The following is a 19,768-nucleotide window of genomic DNA, read 5'->3' as shown; positions in this document are numbered from 1 at the left end:
ACAGTCGTGCCGCAGACATGTGCTGCAAAGAGGTACAGCGAGGTCTGGGCAATTGTCCAGGGTGACTCCGCCGCTGCTTGGTGCCCTTCATGGTGTCCTTGCTTTTCTTGTGTGGGCTGTAATTGTTGTCTCAAAATAAGTGTTTGGGAAAGTAATGTTTTTCTTTGGTTGCATTAATTGATACTTTAAAAGACCATCTGTGTAGCACAGGCTGGACTTAAACTTGTGGTTTCCAAGCTCCAGCCTCCTGATTGCTGGGTTAGGGGCTTTGAATTTTATTTACAGTTCTAAATTTTACAGTTACTTGGCTTTGAATTTTATTTACAGTTCTAAATTTTGGGTATATAGACACTTGGTGGTGGCACGACACCTAATACTTGATAATAAATCTGGTAAAAATGTTTCTTTTTCTGGCTTATATTTTCTGTTGGAAAAAAGGGTTGAAATGTCTCTTTTTCTTTATTCTAGAGACATATTACTACATTTCTCCGTTAGTGTGTACCTTTTTCTTGGCTCTGACACCTATTTGGATTATAATAGCTGCCAAACATCCTGCTACCAGGACAGTACTCTACTCAGGCTGGGAGCCCGTCATAACAGCCATGGTCATCAGCAGGTGAGTGTCGGGCTAGGCGAGGGAGAACAAGCATGTTCTGTGTAGGTATATATGTACTAAACAAGTTTCTTGGACTAGCGGTTGGCCATCAGTTAGATGAATCCTAACAGGGTTGCAAAATGGAATATTAGCAACCCAGAATAACACTGTTGCATTTCTGTTGCAATAGAAAGATGTTTGTACCTTCCACATTTGATGAAAAGGGTAATCTGGGACAGAGTAGGGATGTCCTGTAAAATGTGGTAAACTATGAGTCTTGTGTGCTTTTTGGATTTATAATACGAAGATCAAAATCAGCATGGAAAGCCCTGAAGAGGAGGTAGAGGATGACAGCTTTGCCTCTGTTCCCGAGACCAGCTCTCTGGAGTGTAGGAGGATAGTGAGCATAAGGAAAGATATCTCTAAGAATTAGAGAATTGATCATTATTTTGTGACTAGATGTATCGAGAAGGGCTCACCATAGAGAGGGCATTCATGGGAGCTCTGAGATGATGCATGCTCACCTACCATGCAAGTCACTAAATACAGGCTAAAACTAAAAATGAGAAATAGCATTTTTGCATGCTACTTGGCAGCATAGAGGCTACCGTGGAAAGTAACTCCTAGTGCAAAGAGGATCTGGGAACGGGCCTACGGTAGATTGCATTTCCTAGAAGATTGAGGCAACAGGTATCTATGGGTGTTGGGACTGGCAGTGTCTTATAGTAAATAAACCACAGACTGAAGGTAATCAGTTAATGAAGGCCTAAACAAGCCTCCAGGTTCCATTGAGATACTGAAAGCGTTTGGCTTGCCACTGTGTTGTATTAAAATAGTCGTCTTCCTTCCCAGACTTCTCAAGCCCAGCTCTTTCGGCTGCTACAGCTCTCTGTGGTAATACAGTTGTGATCCATTTAGTTTTAGCACAGTAGAAACCAGCCCTTTACTGCCTGCTTGCTGGGAAGATGAAAAGACGCTGCTTTGCAGGTGAATTTCTAGGAGGCTGAGGCTGGTGTGGTCCAGGCTTTATAGTGAGACCCAGTCTCAAACAAAACAAAATGAGAAATCCTATGTGCAGAAGAATACGAAGGGACCGTTAGTCCCATTGTTTAAGGCCTTGAAGTTGTTAACGGTGCCTTATAGGTCCTTATTGATGGCTTAGTGCAGTTACCATATGTATAATCGGAAATTATGACACACACCTATAATCTCAGCACTTGGTAAGATGAGGCAGGGGGATTGCTATAAGTTCAGGGCCATCTTGGGCTATATATATAGCAAGACCTTGTTCCCCAAAGGGAGAGGACAGATAAATAAAACAAACAAACAAACAAAAACTAATGTACAAACACATTTTGCCTGATGGTTATGGTATTTATTATTTAGTGTGTGTAGTCTGCATGTATGCAGGTATGTGTCCAGGTATGCACCTGTGGAGGCCAGAGGCCAACACCGTGTTCAGAGTGTCTTCTTCTATTGCACCCTTTTTGTTTTCTTAGTTTTTGAGATGGGCACTCACTGAACCTGGAGATCACTGATTGGCTGGTGAGCCAGCCCCGAGTTCCTTCTGTGTTCACCTCCCGCTGCAGAGATCACAGGCTCCCCTTCTGACACCTGGACCTTTAGTGGGTGTTGGCCTTTAAACTCAAGGCTTTGTGCTTACATAGCCTGCTCCTCACCCACGGAACGCCTCTCCTGCACCATCATAGCCAGCTCCTCACCCACAGAACGCCTCTCCCGCCCCTTCACAATTTTATTTCCAACTTGTTACAGTTAACATTGATTTCTACTTTGACACTCTTCTTTTTGCCTCATTTTTATGTTGCATAAACATTGTATTATACAAGGTGGGGGTGTCTGAATGTCAGAACAACGTGAGATTCTCTTCCTTTCTTCTTTCCTAATATGTGGTTTTCTTTCTTTCAGCATTGGGGGCCTTATTCTGGACACAACTGTATCTGACCCAAACTTGGTTGGGATTGTGGTTTACACGCCAGTTATCAATGGTAAGACTTGAAGGTACTGCTTCATGATGACATCATTCTCAGGTACCCCCCTGGTCTCAGTACATACAACACTTTTTGGAAAAGAGCTATTCCTCAGTCATTTTTGTTACATGTTGGTTTAGGCAGGCACACATGACTTTTAGAGCTCATGTGACACAAAATACAGCATCTCACCTCTGACTTGTCGTTTTCCTTTTTGGCTCACCTGCTGTTCTTATATTTGCTTTTGTTGATTATCTTAGAAGAAGCAGAATTAGCCAGATTTGGCTTAAATTCACTCCATTCTCTAAGATCTGTTGCTCTACTGACACCTGAAAATCCTGCCTCAAAATTTTCTTGCCTATAAAATGAAAATTATAATCCTTACATTGTATAATACATACATTAAACTATGTTAAAATAGTATTATTTTGTTTGAATTACACTTAACAAGACAATTTAATCCATCTCTGGATGTTCATTAAGTTGGACTTTAGTATAGCTTAGATTGACATAATTAAAAAGTAATTCTACCTTGGCATGCAATTAGAATATATCCTTTTCCTTTTTTTCTAAGAATTAACTTTCTGTGCCTGGGCATGGTGGTGTATGCTTTTGATCCAAGTGCTCAGGAAGCAGAGGCAGGCAGATCTCTGAGTTTAAGGCCAGCCTGGTGTACAGAGTGAATTACAGGACAGTCAGTACTGTTACAGAAAAAGCCTGTCTTGGAAAAACCACACACACACACACACACACACACACACACACACACACACACACACACACACACACCGAATTAACTACACATAAAACGTATACAATGACATGTTATGCAGAAGTCCAATTTTAGATCTAAAATTTCTACCCAACATTGTAATTTTTGTCTACTTTTATAATGTCAGAGACATTTCCCTTACAAATCTCTCTCCCAGCTGTCTGATGCCACCATTCCCCTTCTGTCAGCCATCCTTAAAATCATGGAACCATCTGATTCTTCCTGGTTCTCCTCTTTGACTAGAACTTTATCAAACCTTGTCCGTTGCCCCCTCACATGCCTGGCTTGTTGGTTTGTGTATACAATGGCATGTCTCTTCACTGCAGTCTGAGTTGTCACACTGAGACCATCTGTCGGAATAATGAAGTAACTTTCCTGAATTATTTCCTGTGTGCCACAGCAAACCTGAATCCCAGTGTCTTTCAGAACTCTTGATCCTGTTGGACTCAGGGATCCCATCCCAGGTGCCCAACTATCGCCAGGCTTTCTAGATTCGTGCAGTGTCCTGACGGAGATTCTCACCCTCACTACCAGAGCAGCCCTGCCTTTCCTGTTCCTGCTCTCTCAGTCTTCAGCTTACAGGGTTATTGGAGTGACCTGTATTACAAGACATTACAGGGAACGTAAATGGAAATTAACCTTTACTGGCAAGACTTTTGTGACTCAGTTGCTTCATCTTATACAGGGAACCGAGTTAGAGTGCTGACAGGCTCTCTTTGGAGGTCTGTTCTGTGACGTCATGCTGTTAAATCCCTTTCTGTATGTCTATAGGCAAACCTTTTAGTTGGATATCACAATGAGCTTGTTTTATGTTAAATTCAGCCCTGTAGAAGAATGGTACCAAAGATTCCATATTCTCAAATAGATAGTTTTTAGAATTGAATTGCATTTAAAACAATTTTATTAGTTTTTTTTCCATTTTTATGTGTGTGTTTTGCCCACATGTATGTCTGTGTGCTGCGTGTGTACTTGGTGCCCACAGAGATCAGAAAAGGTCGGTGAATCTCAGAACTAGAGTTACAGATGGTTGCAAACCACCATGTGGATGCTGGAAATTGGAACTGGTTTCCTGCAAAATACTCTTAACCACTGAATAATTTCTAAATATGCAAGGGATGTGCTATTTCTCCTCCCCTTCCCATAATAATATTTATTATGTATCTATGTAAGCGTCAAGTAACCACAAGTCTTTCATTCATGTTATATATGCTTTAATCCTTATGTGAGTAACTAGTCCAAGATGGAATACCTCGTGAATGATGGTGAGTCAAACTTCAAAGCCAGATCTGCTCAGTTCCCAAATATGTAATTTTTTCCTCTCAAAATATACAGCTACTAATTTAGCTGATACATATATCCCTGTGTTTAAAGTAAAGCTTGTATTTGTTGGTGTGACACAGATGTCATTAAATGTTTACATGCCTCAGAACAAATAACGTTTTCTAAAATGATTGGTCACACTTGCTCTGTAAAATATTAGTAAGTACTATTTGAGAAGTGAGTTCTGTGGTCAGTTAAATTCAGTAAACATTACGTTATCAGAATTCTTGACTACAGGATATCTTAAACCATTACTGTGATAATACCTTCTGTTGGAACTATTGGAATGTCTGGATCTCACCTTTCTACCCGAGGCCATGCTTGATGAACCACTGAATTAGAGGTTCCATGTTGTTTATTTACTTATTTATTAGTGGAACCAGGGGATGAGCCCAGGTCATGTGCTGTCACACGAGATTTCGCCTCAGCCCACAGTATTATTTTCTTCGTAAATATTTTATTAATTCTTTGAGGCTGTCACATAATTTTGATCATATCCAATTCCCACTCTCTCCCTAACTACTCCACATCCCCTCTGCGTTCCTAGCCTCTAACCTTCCTGTCCTCTTTGTTTTTTCTCTTTAACAACCTGTCATTTCTAGTTTGTGTTAGGGTATGGTTATCCATTGGAACATTGTCAGTTTACCAGGAACCAAACTGTCTTAGTTTCTGTTGCTGTGAAGAGACACCATGACCATGGCAACTCTTATTAAGGAAAAACATTTAATTGAGGTGGTTTACGTTTTCAGAGGTTTAGTCCATAATCATTATGGTGAAACATGGTGGCGTGCAGGCAGACACGGTGCTAGAGACAGAGCTGAGATTCTTACATCTTGACTTCTAGGCAACAGGAAGTGGTCTGTCTCACTGGGCATAGCTTGAGCATATATGTGACTTCACATCCTACCTCCACAGTGAACACACTTCATCCAACAAGGCCATACCTACTCTAACAAAGACACAACTCCTAAGAGAGCTACCCCCTTTGGGGGGCATTTTCTTTTAAAAAAATTACACACACCCTTAAGAAAAACTGACTTTACCTACTCCAGACATTGTTACTGTCCATAACTCCTCAGTTAGGGGTAGGCTCATGAACCCCCTCCCACTCTATGCAAGAATGTTGACTGGGTTGTGTAGATCTTATTCAGACAGCCACAGCTACTGTGAGTTCATGAGTGCAGCAGTCTGCCAGGTCAGAAGACATTGTTTTGGCCTGATCCCCTGGATCTTGGAATCCTGGATTCTTCCTGCTCACTCTTCTAAAGCGGTCCCTAAGCCTTGGGGAAAGGGTGTGATATGGATGTCCCACTTGTGGCTGAGTATTCCACTGACATTTATCCTCTGTACTTTGACTAGTTGTGAGTTTCTGCATTAACTGCTGACCATGTCCTGAGGTCCTAATCATCTATGAGTGGAGAGATACAAACGTAATGAGAGGGCTGTGCAATACTGTGTCCTTTTAGCATCATAGAGAGATAGGTTCACTCTTGGGGCCTGTAAACTCCCCAGACATGGATTCTTGCCGAGCTTTATAGTACCAGACATGTGTTTCTTCCTGTGAACTGGGTCTTAAATCCAATCAGAAGGTGATTGGTTACCCTCATGGCATCTATGCCACTTTTGCACCTGTGGGCATATTGTGCTTATGCCAGTTCACAAAATTCACAGTTGGGTAAGATTGTTGATGACGTCTCCCAGTCAAGCAGCCCATATAACACCTTCCAGTATTATGAAACTAGCCTGCAGCAAGAAAGATTCTTGATTTCTCCAAGTTCTGCCAACAGTGCATATGGTATCTTCAGCAAGAAGGTCTTAATATTAAGTTCTAATAGGTAATCAAGAAAACTAGCAATAACGTGTATTGTTTTGGGGCACCCCACAACCTATTTTCAAATAATAATATACCATTTTGTATATGGGATCAGTAAACCCTTTGTCTTCTGTCATACTTTTGTTTGTTTTAAACCCTATAGTACATTATTATTTATGACTTAGATAGTTATTTTAAACATTAAGCATAGTAAAATGGTATTTTCTGTATTCTCTAACACAGACTGGCATTTCTAGCCTTCCCTTTGTACCCATGCCCACTTCCATCTGACTGTCCTGTCTTCTCCATATGCTTGAAGAAGTCCTGTCAGTGTTTCCCACAGGGCAAACCGGAAGAGAACACACAGGTTTCAGGCACAGTCTCACCGGTGTATCTCTCTTCCGTTTTCATCTTTAACGGTGCCTGTTTGAAGTTCTTTCACCTGTGTCAGAGAAAAACCTGACTTTTCTTTACCTACTGGCTGCCTGGGTGCCACTCCATCAGCTCCGCAGGACCTTGCTCGGTCTCCATCAGTTTCTCCAGTGTTTCTCTTATTCCCTGTGCCGCCCTCTCTTGTGTTGTTTTCCTACAGGTGTGCTAAGTCTTTGATACTCACCACCTTTCCCTCACTGGCCTGATTTCCTTGCCCATTGCTTGTTTTCAGTCTCCATCCTCAGCTGTTTGATCACTCTTTTCCTACTTTCCCGATTCTCATTTCATCCTGGGAAAGCTCTCTCTTGTGTCTCCTGCTTTCTGCCTGCTATGTAAGTGTATATATTCGCAAAACTGTTCATGGTCATCATCAATTCTCTATCTTCATTTTGTATTAATGATGCTGTCTGGTTCAGAGACTTTTCCAACTATAGTCCCCTGGCTGGCAATGCTATCAGGGACTGTTAGAAACACAGATTCTGAAGATTGCCTTGGAAACTCTGGGCTGGAACCCTCCATCGACTCTGAGAGCATACAGGTCTGGGGACCCTTCTCTTGTCACAGGGTTTTAGCACTTCAGTCGTGACTTAGATGTTCATTGCCAGATCTGTGCTTTTTTTCTGACAGTCTTAATTTGTAGCTCAGGCTAGCTTTAATTCTAATTTTTTTAATCTGAATTTTTTGTTTGCTTTTTATTTCTTTATGAATTTTATTTAAATTAGAAACAATTGTATTTTACATATCAATCCCAGTTCCCTCTCCCTCCCATCCTCCCATGCCCCCCACCGACCTCCCCATCCCATCCCCCATCCACTTTCCAGGGAGAGTGAGGCCTTCCATGAGTGATCATCAAAATCTGTCAAGTCATTTGGGGCAGGGCCTAGGCCCTCACCTGTGTATCTAGGCTAAGAGAGTATCCCTCATGGGAAATGGGCTCCTGAAGTCTGTTCCTGAGTAGGGATACATCCTGGTTCCATGGCCAGAGGCCCCATAGACTTCCCAGTGCTCCTAGCTGTCACCCATGTTCAGGGGGCCTGGTTTGGTCCTTTGTTGATTCTCCAGCTGTCAGACTGGGGTTCATGAGTTGCCACTTGTTTAGGTCAGCTGTTTCTGTGGATTTTCCCAGCATGGTCTTGACCCCTTTGTTCATCACTCCTCTCTCGGAAACTAGATTCCAGGAGTTTGGCTCAGTGCTTAACTGAGGGTCTCTGCTTCTGCTTCCATCAGCTACTGGATGAAGACTCTAGGATGACATTAAGGTAGTCATCATTCTCATTATAGGGGAAGGGCATTTAAGGGAGCCTCTCCACTATTGCTTAGGTTCCTAGTTGGGGTCATCCTTGTGGATCTCTGTACAATTCCCTGGTGCCAGATTTCTCTTTAAACCTATAGTGGCTTCCTCTATTGATGTGTCTCTTTTCTTGTTCTCCTCTATTCCTCTTCCCACTCAATCTTCCTAATCCCTCATGTTCTCCTCCCCCCTGCTCTTCTCCCCTCCTCTTTCTCCTCCCTCCCTCCCCTCCCCCACACTCCCAATTTGTTCTTGTCTCTTTCTACATACTGGGGGACCATGTATGTCTCTCTTACAGCCCTCCTTGTTTCCTAGCTTCTCTGGAGGTGTGGATGGTAGGCTGCTAATCCTTTTCTCTATGTCTAATATCCATATATGAGTGAGTACATACCATGTTTGTCTTTCTGTGACTGGGTTACCTCACTTAGGATGGTTTCTTCTAGTGCCATCCATTTGCCTGCGAATTTCAAGGTTCCATTGTTTTTTTTTTCCACTGAGTAGTACTCCATTGTGTAATGTACCACATTTTCTGTATCCATTCTTTGGTTGAGGGGGCATCTAGGTTGCTTCCAGGTTCTGGCTATTACAAATAACGCTGCTATGAACATAGTTGAACAGATGTCCTTGTTGTATGAATGTGCATCCTTTGGACACATGCCTAAGAGTGGAGGTGCTGGGTCTTGTCGTAGGCTGATTCCCATTTTCCTGAGGAATCTCCATACTGATTTCCAAAGTGGCTGTTTACACTTCCACCAGCAGTGAAGGAGTGTCCCCCGCCTTCTCCACATCCTCTCCAGCATAAACTGTCATTGGTGTTTTGATTTTGGCCATTCTGACAGGAGTAAGATGATATCTCAGTGTTGTTTTGATTTGTATTTCCCTGATGGCTAAGGATGTTGAGCACTTTCTTAAGTGTCTTTCAGCCATTTTAGACTCCTCTATTGAAAATTCTCCGTTTAGTTGTATACACCACTTTTTAATTGAATTATTTGGTGTTTTGGTGACTTGCTTCTTGAGTTCTTTGTATATTTTGGAAATCAGCCCTCTGTCTAATGTGGGGATGATAAAGATCTTTTTCCATTTTGTGGGCTGCCGTCTTGTCTTGTTGACTGTGTCCTTTGTCTTACAGAAGCTTTTTATTTTCAGGAGGTCCCATTTGTTAATTGTCAATCTCAGTTCTGTGCTACTGGTGCTATGTTCAGGAAGCAGTCTCCTGTACCAATTTGTTCAAGGGTACCTCCCACTTTCTCTTCTAAGAGGTTCAGTGTGGCTGGATTTATGTTGAGGTCTTTGATCCATTTGGACTTAAGTTTTGTGCATGGCAATAGATATGGATCTAAAGCTAAAACTATATAAAACAGGCCTGCCCTGTTACCTGGCAGAATGCACTCAGGCAGCATTCTGGCCAGCCCAGGGTTCCATGAGAACCAATCTGCACGCAGGTGCAAAGGACCCCTTTAAAAGGACAGACCCCTGCCCACTTACTCTCTCTACTCTTATCTCTCATCTTTTCTTACTCTCATCATCTCTTCTCTCCCATTTTCCTCTCTCTCTGTCATGCCTGTCTCCCCCCTTTCAGTCTCACTATAATAAACTATGATTAATATGCTCTCCATGGCTCATGCTCCGTCTGTCATGCCAGTCCTTATTCCCTAATTAACAACACTATATAATGGAAAAAAGAAAGAATCTTCAACAAATGGTGCTGCTGGCATAACTGGATCAGGCTGGCTTTAAACTTGTCATCCTTCTGTCTTAGACTTCCAAGAGTTGAGATTACAGACTTAAGCCACCATGCCTGGCTCAGAATCATACTGTAAGTTGGTATTTTCACATGGAAGACCCAAAGATCCTAAGCCCTCCTTCTGTACTTCATGCATCTATTAAGTGGTATGATTATCTGCCAGTATTCCACCTACGACGCTTAAGTCTAGTCAGATATCGGTTGCTTCCTCCCACAAGCTTTGTGCTGCTGTTGGACCAGCTCATCTTGCAGGCAGATCCCACGTAGACTGAGGTTTTGTAGCTGGGTTGATGTTCCCCTTTTCCTCTGGTATGCAGAGTACCTTCCAGTGCTGTGAAGATGCGTCAGTAGGGCTGAAGGCCCTCGGTAGGCAGCATTGACTTTTGTCCCATGAGTTGGGTAGTGGTGTCTTCAGCTATAGGGCCTCACTGCCAGTTTGTGGAGAGCAACCAATAGCCTTGGCAATAGCCTGCCTGGGTTGTTTCAGAGTTGCAATGGGCTCCCAACAACTTGATTAGATATAACCTATTCCATGAACTGGAGGCTTCGTTTGGTGATGGGAGATGTCCAGTTAGGGCTCCATCTCCCTGTTGTTTGATGATTCCATTTCGAATGCCTTCGTGTATGTATATATTTTAGGAGGCTTCTGCTGTATTAGGTTTCCATATGACCCCTTAAATGGCCCTTAGGTTTAGCTGTCCTTCCCTGTATTTCCCCTTACTCCCATCTTCCTGTTTGATCCTCTCATTCCAGTCCCCCCATCCATAATTTTCTAGGGTGGTCCAACCCTCCCCACTAGTTCCTTACTCTAAGCCTAACTTCTGTGTGTATATGGATTATAGCCTGCTTATTGAAACTGAACAACTAACATCCACATATAAATGAATATATACCACATTTGTATTTTTGGGTCTGGGTTACCTCACTCAAGATAATTTTTGTAGATCTATCCGTTTACCTGTGAATTTCATGATTTCAGTTTTTAAAAAGCTGAGTAATATTTCATTGTATAAACATACCACATTTTCTTTATCCATTCATCCTTTGACATAACATATAGGCTGCTTCTGATTTCTCTATCGTGAATACTGCAGTAATGAGCAGGGTTTGAGTAGGATCTTCTGCGGCAGGATGCACAGTTCTTTGGGTGTATGGCCAGGAGTGGTGTAGCTGGATCTTGAGGTAGACTTATTCCCAGGTGTCTGAGGAACTGCCGCACTGATTTCCACAGTGGCTGTACAATTTTGTAGTTGTACCAGCAATGGATGAGATTCCCATTTACTCCACACCCTCACCAGCATGAGCTGTCATTAGTTTTATTGATCGTGGCCATTATGACTGGGATACGATGAAATCCCAAGGTCGTTTTGATTGCATTTCCCTGATGACTAAGGATATTGAATAGTTCCTTAAGGGCTTCTAAGCCATTTGAGGATACTCTGTTTAGATCTGTACTCCATTTTTAAAATGTGATGTTTCTTTGATGTCTAGGGTTTTTTTTAGCACTTTATATATTTTAGATATTAGTCCTCTACTGAGTGTGTAGCCAGTAAAAATTTCTTCCCCATCCTGTAGTCTGCCGCCTTATCCAAATGGCTGTGCCTCTTGCCACACAGAAGCTTTTCAGTTTCTTAAGGTCCCATTTTTCAGTTGCTGTTCTTAGCACCTGCAGTATTGGTGCTCTGTTCAGAAAGTCTTTTCCTGTGCCAACGAGTCTAATTCCCATTTTCTCTTTTTATGAGATGCAGTGTAGGGATAGCTGGGGGGATAGCTCGGCCATTAAAGGCTCACAACCAAAAGATAAGATTCAGTGTGTTTGCCCTTATGTTGAGGTCTTTGAGCCATCTAAAGTTGAGTTTTGTGCAAGATGAAAAGTATTGATTTATTTGTATTGTTCTACATGTAGCCATCCAGTCTGAGCAGTACCATATGTTGAAGATATTTTCTTCTTTCCAGTGTTTGTTTCTGGCTTCTTTATAAAAAATGAGGTGTCTAAAGATGTGTAAATTTATGTCTGGGTCTTCAGTTTGGATCCATTGATCTGTCTTTATACCAGTACCATACTGTTTTTATGACTGTAGCTCTATGGTAGAATTTGAGGTAGGAGATGTTGACACCTCCAGTTCTTATTGTTTAGGTATCCTGTTTGTGTTTTGTTTTGTTTTTGGTGTGTGTGTGTGTGTGTGTGTGTGTGTGTGTGTGTGTGTGTGTGTGTGTGCGCGCGCGCATGTATGTGTTTCCATATGAAGCTGAGAATTGTCCATCCAAGTTCTGTGAAGAATTGTGTTGGAATCTTGGGATTGTGTTGAATCTGTAGGTTGCTTTTCATAAGATGGCCATGTTTTTACTATGCTAATCCTACTGATCATGAGAATGGAAGATCTTTCCATCTTCTGTTATCTTTTTCAATTTCTTTCTTAAATGTCTTAAAGTTTTGTCATGCAGGTCTTTCACTTGTTTGGTTAGAGTTATTCCAAAATACTATATATTTTTGAGACTATTATGAAGGGTGTTATTTCCCTGATTATTTCTTAATCTGTTTGTCATTTGTATGTAAGAGGGCTACTGATTTTTGTGAGTTAATTTTTTTAGTCAGCTACTTTGCTGCAAGTGATTATCAGCTGTAGGATTTCTCCTGTGGAATTTTTAAATACACACACACACACACACACACACACACACACACACACACACACACAGAGAGAGAGAGAGAGAGAGAGAGAGAGAGAGAGATTGAGAGAGGGAGGGAGGGAGGGAGGGAGGGAGGGAGAGAGGGAGAGAGGGAGGGAGAGACTGCAAATAAGGATACAGGTAGAATTCTGTGCTAAAACCATTTTGCCCTGGGCGTTTTTTGATTGAAAGACTTCACTGCTGCTTCTATTCTCTAGGGGTTATAGGTCTTTTTAAATTGTATATCTGATTTTGATTTAACTTTGGTAAGTGGTATATATCAAGAAAATTACCCATTTCTTTTAGATTTTTCCAATTTGGTGAAATGTAAGTTTTTAAAGTATATCCTTGTGATTCTTTGGATTTCCTCGGAGTCTGTTGATATGCTCCCTTTACATCTCTAATTTTGTTAATTTGGATCCCCCTCTGCCTTTTAGTTAATTTAGATTAGGGTTTGTCAATCTTACTGATTTTTCTCAAAGAACCAACTCTTTTTTTCATTGATTCTTTGTATTGTTTTTGTTGTTGTTTCTGTTTTATTGATTTCGGCCCCGAGTTTGATTATTTCTTGCCAGTTATTCCTTTTGAGTGTTATTTCTTCTTTTTGGTATAGAGCTTTCAGAGGTGTTGTTAAGTTGCTAATATGAGATCTCTCCAATTTTTTATATGGTCCCTTAGTACTATGGACTTACTTCTTATTGTGATCCTCCTGCCTCTGCCTCCTTCAGCAAATCCTACCAGTGTGCGCCACCACAACCGGCTACTTCTTATTGTGAACTTGCCTTTATTGTGTTCCATAAGTTTGGGTATGAAGTGTTTTCATTTTCTCTCCGTTCTAAAAAGCTTAAAATTTCTTCTTAATTTCTCTCTTGACCAGTTTTTCATTTAGTAATGCGTTGTTACATTTTCAATGAATCTGTAAGCTCTCTGTTGTTTCTGTTACTGCTGATATCCAGCTAAAATCCATAGTGGTCAGATAAGATGTATGGTATCATTTTAGTTTTCTTGTGTTTGTTGAGACTTGCTTTATATTCAAATATGTGGTCAGTTTGGGGGAAAGTTTCATGATGTACAGAGAAGATGGTAGGTATATTCTTTTGTTTGGGCAAAATGTTCTTTAAATATCTATCAGGTCTATTTGGTGTATGTCACCATTTAGTTTCAGCATTTCTGTTTAGTTTTTGTCTGGATGACTTGTCTACTAGTGACAGTAGGGCATTGAATTCACCCACTATCCCTGCATGAGGGTCATTATGTGATTTAAGCTGTAGTAGTGTTTCTTTTATGAACTTGGGTGCTCCTGTGTTTGGTGGCTGGCCTTCAACTCACAGAGATCTGCCTGCCTCAGCCTTCTGAGTGCTGGGATTAAAGGCGTGTGCCACCACCACCCTGCTTAGTTTACATCTTTTTATTAGGGAATCAAGACCATTGAAGTTGAGAATTATCAATGAGCAGTGTTTGTTGTTCATTGATATGAACAATATCATATTGTTATCTTGTTGTATGGACCTCCCTTTTGATTTACTGGTCTGAGGTTATTTATTCCTGTTGTTTTCTTAGGTGTGGTTAATATCTTTATGTTGAAGTTTTCTTTCTATGCTTTGTAGAGCTTGATTTATAGATAAATATTGCTTAAATTTGGTTTTATTGTGGAATGTTTTGCTTTTTCCACCTATGGTAATTGACAGTTTTGCTGGGTATAGAAGTCTGGGCTAGTATCTGTGGTCTCATAAAATTTGCAGAACTTCTAGCTTTAGGGTCTCCATTGAAAAATCAGGTTTTATTCTAATAGGTCTGCCTTAATGTGTTACTTGGTCTTTCCCCTTGCAGCTTTGAATATTCTTCCTTTGTTCTGTATGTTTAGTGTTTTGATTACTGTGTGCTGTGGGGACTTTCTTTTCTGGTCCAGTCTATTTTGGTGTTCTACATGCTTTTTGTACTTTGACAGTTAGGGAAATTTCTTCTTTAAGTTAGTGGAAATTCCTTCTATTATTTTTTTGTTGAAAATATTTTCTGTGCCTGGGTTTCTTCTTCTTCTGTTCCTTCATATTATTCTTAAATTTGGTCTTTTAATAGTTTCCCAGATTTCCTTCATCTTTTATGCTTGCATTTCTAAATATTTAACATTTCCCTTAACTGAGATATTCGTCTTCTATCTTGTCTTCAAAGCCCGAGATTCTCTCTTCTGGCTCTTGCATTCTGCTGGTGAGGCTTTGCCTCTGAGGTTCCTATTTGGCTTTCCTTCAAGATTCTATTTCTACTTCCATATCTTGAACTATTTTCATTTCACTTTTTTTTGCATTGTCACCGACTTCACTAATGTAATGTATTTATTCGTGTCCTCTGTAAGGTCCTTGAGCACATCTGTAATGTGTAATGTGTGTATTCGTGTCCTCTGTAAGGTCCTTAAGCACATCTGTAATGTGTAATGTGTGTATTCGTGTCCTCTGTAAGGTCCTTGAGCACATCCGTAATGGCTGTTGTTAAGGCCTTGTCTTGTGCTTCAGCTACATGATTGTAATTCTTGATGTTGATATCTGGTCTTGTCTTATTAGTGTGAGTTCTCTGTTCCTTGGCATCTGTGGCCCTTTTTGGATCTTAGGAGCTTGTGGTGGCTCTGGACTGCCTGGCCGACCTGCTTCTGAGTCCTTACCAGGTGTGGCTGCTGGGGGCCCCGGGTAGAAGGGTAGAACCTGTTTCTAAGTATTAGGGAGCTGATAGGACGGTATGCTGATGGCTAGAAGGTCACAGGGCTGGGAGGGTCCCCAGAGGGAAGACAGCTGAGTCTGCCATGAGGGTCTGTGGAGCCACAAGGGATGGAGGAAGAGAGGAAGGCCAGGATTTTGCAGGAGTTCTGCAACAGGACTGTGCATGAGATGGAGGAATTGGAGCTGGAGGCTGGGAAGGAGAGTGAAGAGCGCCTACCCGGTTCCCAGGCTAGTATGGCTAACGGCTTTCCAGGGAGAGAGCACGAGACAAAGGGAGGAAGGCTGTAGAAGATCTGCTGGGCCCCCAGGCAGAGAAGAGAGGCCGCAGCAGGTCGACTGTTCCCGCCCTGGCACTGTGGAGTTGGAGGATGGGAAGGAGCATGGGTCGCCTGTGTGATTCCCTGGCTGGCAAGGCCAGTGTGTTTCCAGGGAGAAAGCGCCTGGGTGTTGGCAGTGTGTTTCCAGGGAAAGTGTCTCGGTGTTGGCAGGTAAGACAAAGGAATGGGGTGAGGAAGGAAGGCTGTAGCATAATTTGCCTTTTTTTTATCCCTGCAATTGGTCATTGTTTTTCCTGAGTAGATCTCCATAAATCACTCTCTGACCCTGCACTCAGTTTACATTGCTGTTCATTTTTTATCAAAAAGTAGAGTTAAGGCACTCACCACCGAGACTGAGTTCAGTCTCCCAGGATCCACATGGAAGGAGAGAACCGGCCTCTGCAAGTTGTCCTCTGACTTCTATGGGCACACCATGGCGTGCACCTGTCACACACAAACAAAGTAACAACGACAATAACATTAATGGTTACCTAACAAACCAGATTGTGCCCATTGCTCAAAGACAGAGTTCCCTTTCTGGTTCCCGGAGAATAAAACATCAGTGATTTAGCCCAACTCACTGGGTCCAGTCTACCCTAGCTTCTGCCCCCCAGGGTCACCCCACCTCCCTGCCCACACCGAGTCTCCGCTGTTGAGTTGCCCGTGCTTTCTCGGCCAGGCACACCGCCTCTTCCTCCCGCCGCTGCGCTGGTTCTCATTCTCCTCTGTGTGTGCAGCGCTCTGGCCGTCCATCCAGACCCCGCTGCAGCAGCGCATCTGCAAAATGTGTGCTCCCAGTTGTTGGCTCTCGCTTTGAGCTTCCCTGCTATGCTTTTAGCAATTGCACTGAAGCATGTATTTATTCTGAATGGTAACTCCTGTTTTCTGTGATTCTGAATAGTGCCATGGTGTTAAGGTTTGGCAATTGTTGAATGAATAAATGTATGAGTTAAGGAATAAATTTCATTTTGCTCTAGACTACATGTCACTGAGGCAGAGGAAATCGTCATGTTAAGTAACACAGCTTAGGTCATAAAACAAATTCATAGACATTAGCGGGAACTCTTAAGGTACATTTGAGGAGGCAAAAGTGGAAAAATGGTTCCTTCCATTTATATAATAGTTTTGGCAATGATAGCAACATTTATTTCTTTCCTTAATAACTTCTGTTTATAACTAGAGAAATTGGCTTAATATTAACTTCTCAGCTCTTCTGTGTGTTCTGCTCCCCAAATTCTTTATGTGGAAATATTTAGGCGCGGTGTCTTCAGATATTAAATGAGAGTTAAAGATTCAAGAGTAAATTATTTTCAGACAGAAGAGTCTGTCACATGGCTTGGTGAGGAAAGGTACTTGTCACCAAGCTTGGCAACCTGAGTTCAATGCCTGGAACCCACAGAGGGGAAGGAGAGAACCGACTCCTGCAAACTGTCCCCTGACCTCCACCACACACAGGAACACAAATAAGTAAGCACAGAGAAATTAAGAAGAAAGAGTTGAACTAGGTATCCATCCTGGGAAGAAAGGGACCAGCCATTTATGTGGTGATGAAGACGTCATTTAGGAGTGCAGCTTGGCTGGTAGCAGACTAAGTCAACGAAGGTAGTGTGTTCTCATGGGGGTATTATTACCAGTGAGAGTGGTGAGGGCACAGGTGAATCCTGGGAATGTAGCGTACTGTGGCGTCTCCTTCAAATAAAGTCCACGAGCATCAAAAACTAAGCCGTGTGCTGTTTGAGAATCCGCAGCTTGAGAAAAAAGAAAAATGCAGATGTGTGGGAAGCAGCCAGGAAGCTGTGACAGGGGAGGAAGGGCTGCTGGGGGAGAAGGCAGGGATGCTGCAGGGGTGAGTGAGGGGCACAGGCGAGCTTATTGTGTGAGTCTGCGTAGTCCATGTTTGCTGATGAGTGGGGTGTTGTGGGGGAGGGGAGAGACAGTGTCTCTGTGACTGCAGCAGGGGGAGGGAGAGATAGTGTCTCTGTGACTCTGCAGGGGAGGGGAGAGACAGTGTCTCTGTGACTGTCTGCAGGGGGGAGGGGAGAGACAGTGTCTCTGTGACTGCAGCAGGGGTGAGGGGAGAGACAGTGTCTCTGTGTCTGCAGCAGGGGAGGGGAGAGGCAGTTTCTCTGTGACTGTTTGGAACATGCTTTGTAGACCAGAATGGACTCAAACTCTGCTTCCGCATGTGTTTTTATTTATTAAATATTAGAGTATTTAAAACCTGGGAAGCAGCACCTGTATTGTTAATTTTACTGTTATTGTTATTACATTGTTGATGTGAATAGAGGATTAGGGTGGAAATCTAAAAGAGGGCCTTTGTCTGAAATGAGCAGTGCTAGGGTTGTTGGCAAGCGGGCAAAGGAGGGATGGAGGGCAGGTTGGGACTGCATGAGGGACGGGAGTAATGAGGAGGGAAAGACAGACCAGTCACACCTTACTAGACACTGAGAAAGGCTCCCCAAAGAGAGTCCGTGGAGACAGGGATAAGGGGTGGGGAGGAAGATTAGGGAGAGGGACTTAGAGCTGACAGCCTCACTTGTCCCGAGTCAAGTAGAAAGATTCCCCCCAGGACAGTGTTTCTCAGCGTTTTCCTGTTACGGTTCGTAAGAAGAAAGCCATAATGTTCGAAGAATGCTCTAGGTTGAAGGAGCCACTTGTGGGCCATTCTAAGGACTTAGAGGGTTATCTCAACTACCTGTGACTTATTTATACATGCTGGGCAGAAGTTCTAACCCAGGGCAGTGTTTTTTAAACTGTTTTGTTTTTATTATTATCACTTTCTGAAGGAGCCATTTAAAATAATTCCCCCTGAAGATAGCTATATAAATAAACACTACATATGTCTTTCTATATCTATCATGTGGTTATATTACACTAGTATAGAGGATATGTGTATATATATGTATTTATATGCTTTATACGTTGAAGGAATACAGTATTTTTTCTCTATGCTTGAAACTACTTCTGCCCTCATTAGAAAATGCATGAGCTAGGGTGGAAAATAGAGAGACTTGGTCAGTTATTAGTCAGCTTATGTACAGTGTACTCATAGGAAAATTGCCAATAAAGGTGGATGGCGTGTGGGAGTTAAATGCACTTGCTTTACCCAGATGAAAGGAGCTTTGCCGCACTTGGAGTATATGAAAGGGAGCATGTTCCTGTGCATCTCTTGAAACTGAAGACGTCTGCATGTGAACGCTGGTGGGGAGTCCTGCTTGGAGGGTAATCCTGCAGGGGTGTGTGGATGGGCTGAAATAGTTCATATGGAAGGTGCTGGAACACTTGCCAGGCCGATTAGGAACATAATTTGCCTTTTAAGGAAATGAACTTTTGTATTAGGTTCCGTTGAAGATGTGCAAAAACACATTCTCGGTAGAATCTGAAACACAATCTATGATGTGACCTGAAACATTTACTGGGAACAGAGTTTTAAGGGACTCCTGAGATGAACTTGCTGATAATCCCTTCTTAACATCAGGTATTTTTACTATTAATGAGCTTATTCTAGCATGATATACCTAAAATTAGCTCCTGCAGATACCGAGGAGTCTCGCTAACTCTTTAGTGTATTGACAGACCGTTTCTACTGATGATTTTAATTTATATGAGACTATCTTTAGATGTTTTCTGCTCACTTTAATAATGCAATTAGTGTCTGTAGAATTTAAATAATTCAAAAGCTGTGTTAATAACAAATTCTTAAAAGCAACAGTGTAGAAAACAGTATCAAGAAGGCATCCTTTGACATCAGAGAAAGCTATCCCAAGGTAATAATTTTGCCGTAATTAAAGGGTGTGATCAGCGACCCTGACAAGACTGTGAAGGCTGCCTCTTAGCAGTCTCTTCACTGGTGACATTGCATTCTCTTCATCTGCAGAAGCAGCATTAGTGCCTTTCCAAAGTCACTGCGGAAGGCTTTGAGATGACTTACCACGCATATGGTAGCACAGAAGTGATAATGGTGCTTCTAGAGAGTTCTACCAAGCCATCTGTGGCTCTCAGAGAGAGCTACAAGGGATCATTAATAGTCCAGGCTCAGGAAACTCTCAGCTATGGTGGAGTGGCTCAAACTAACAGTGCATGCTATCTGTGTCTGCACTGAAGCATCCCTGCCTAAT

The 19,768-nt window shown here is 42.2% G+C and overlaps 1 protein-coding gene across 3 annotated transcripts in view; it reads left to right on the top strand.

Moving 5' to 3' along the window:
- Positions 1 to 19,768, top strand: part of Slc41a2 (solute carrier family 41 member 2) — a 108,470-nt gene that overhangs the window by 58,624 nt on the left and 30,078 nt on the right. For all 3 annotated transcript variants that reach the window (XM_040755164.1, XM_040755165.1, XM_040755163.1), the window contains exons 7-8: positions 469 to 616; positions 2,522 to 2,601. In XM_040755164.1, the coding sequence (XP_040611098.1) occupies positions 469 to 616; positions 2,522 to 2,601 (228 nt within the window). The remainder of the gene's footprint in view (positions 1 to 468; positions 617 to 2,521; positions 2,602 to 19,768) is intronic.

This window comes from Mesocricetus auratus, unplaced genomic scaffold (genome assembly GCF_017639785.1).
Source record: "Mesocricetus auratus isolate SY011 unplaced genomic scaffold, BCM_Maur_2.0 Super-Scaffold_100011, whole genome shotgun sequence".
Lineage (NCBI taxonomy): Eukaryota > Metazoa > Chordata > Mammalia > Rodentia > Cricetidae > Mesocricetus > Mesocricetus auratus.
This window is presented reverse-complemented; position numbering and strand designations above follow the sequence as displayed.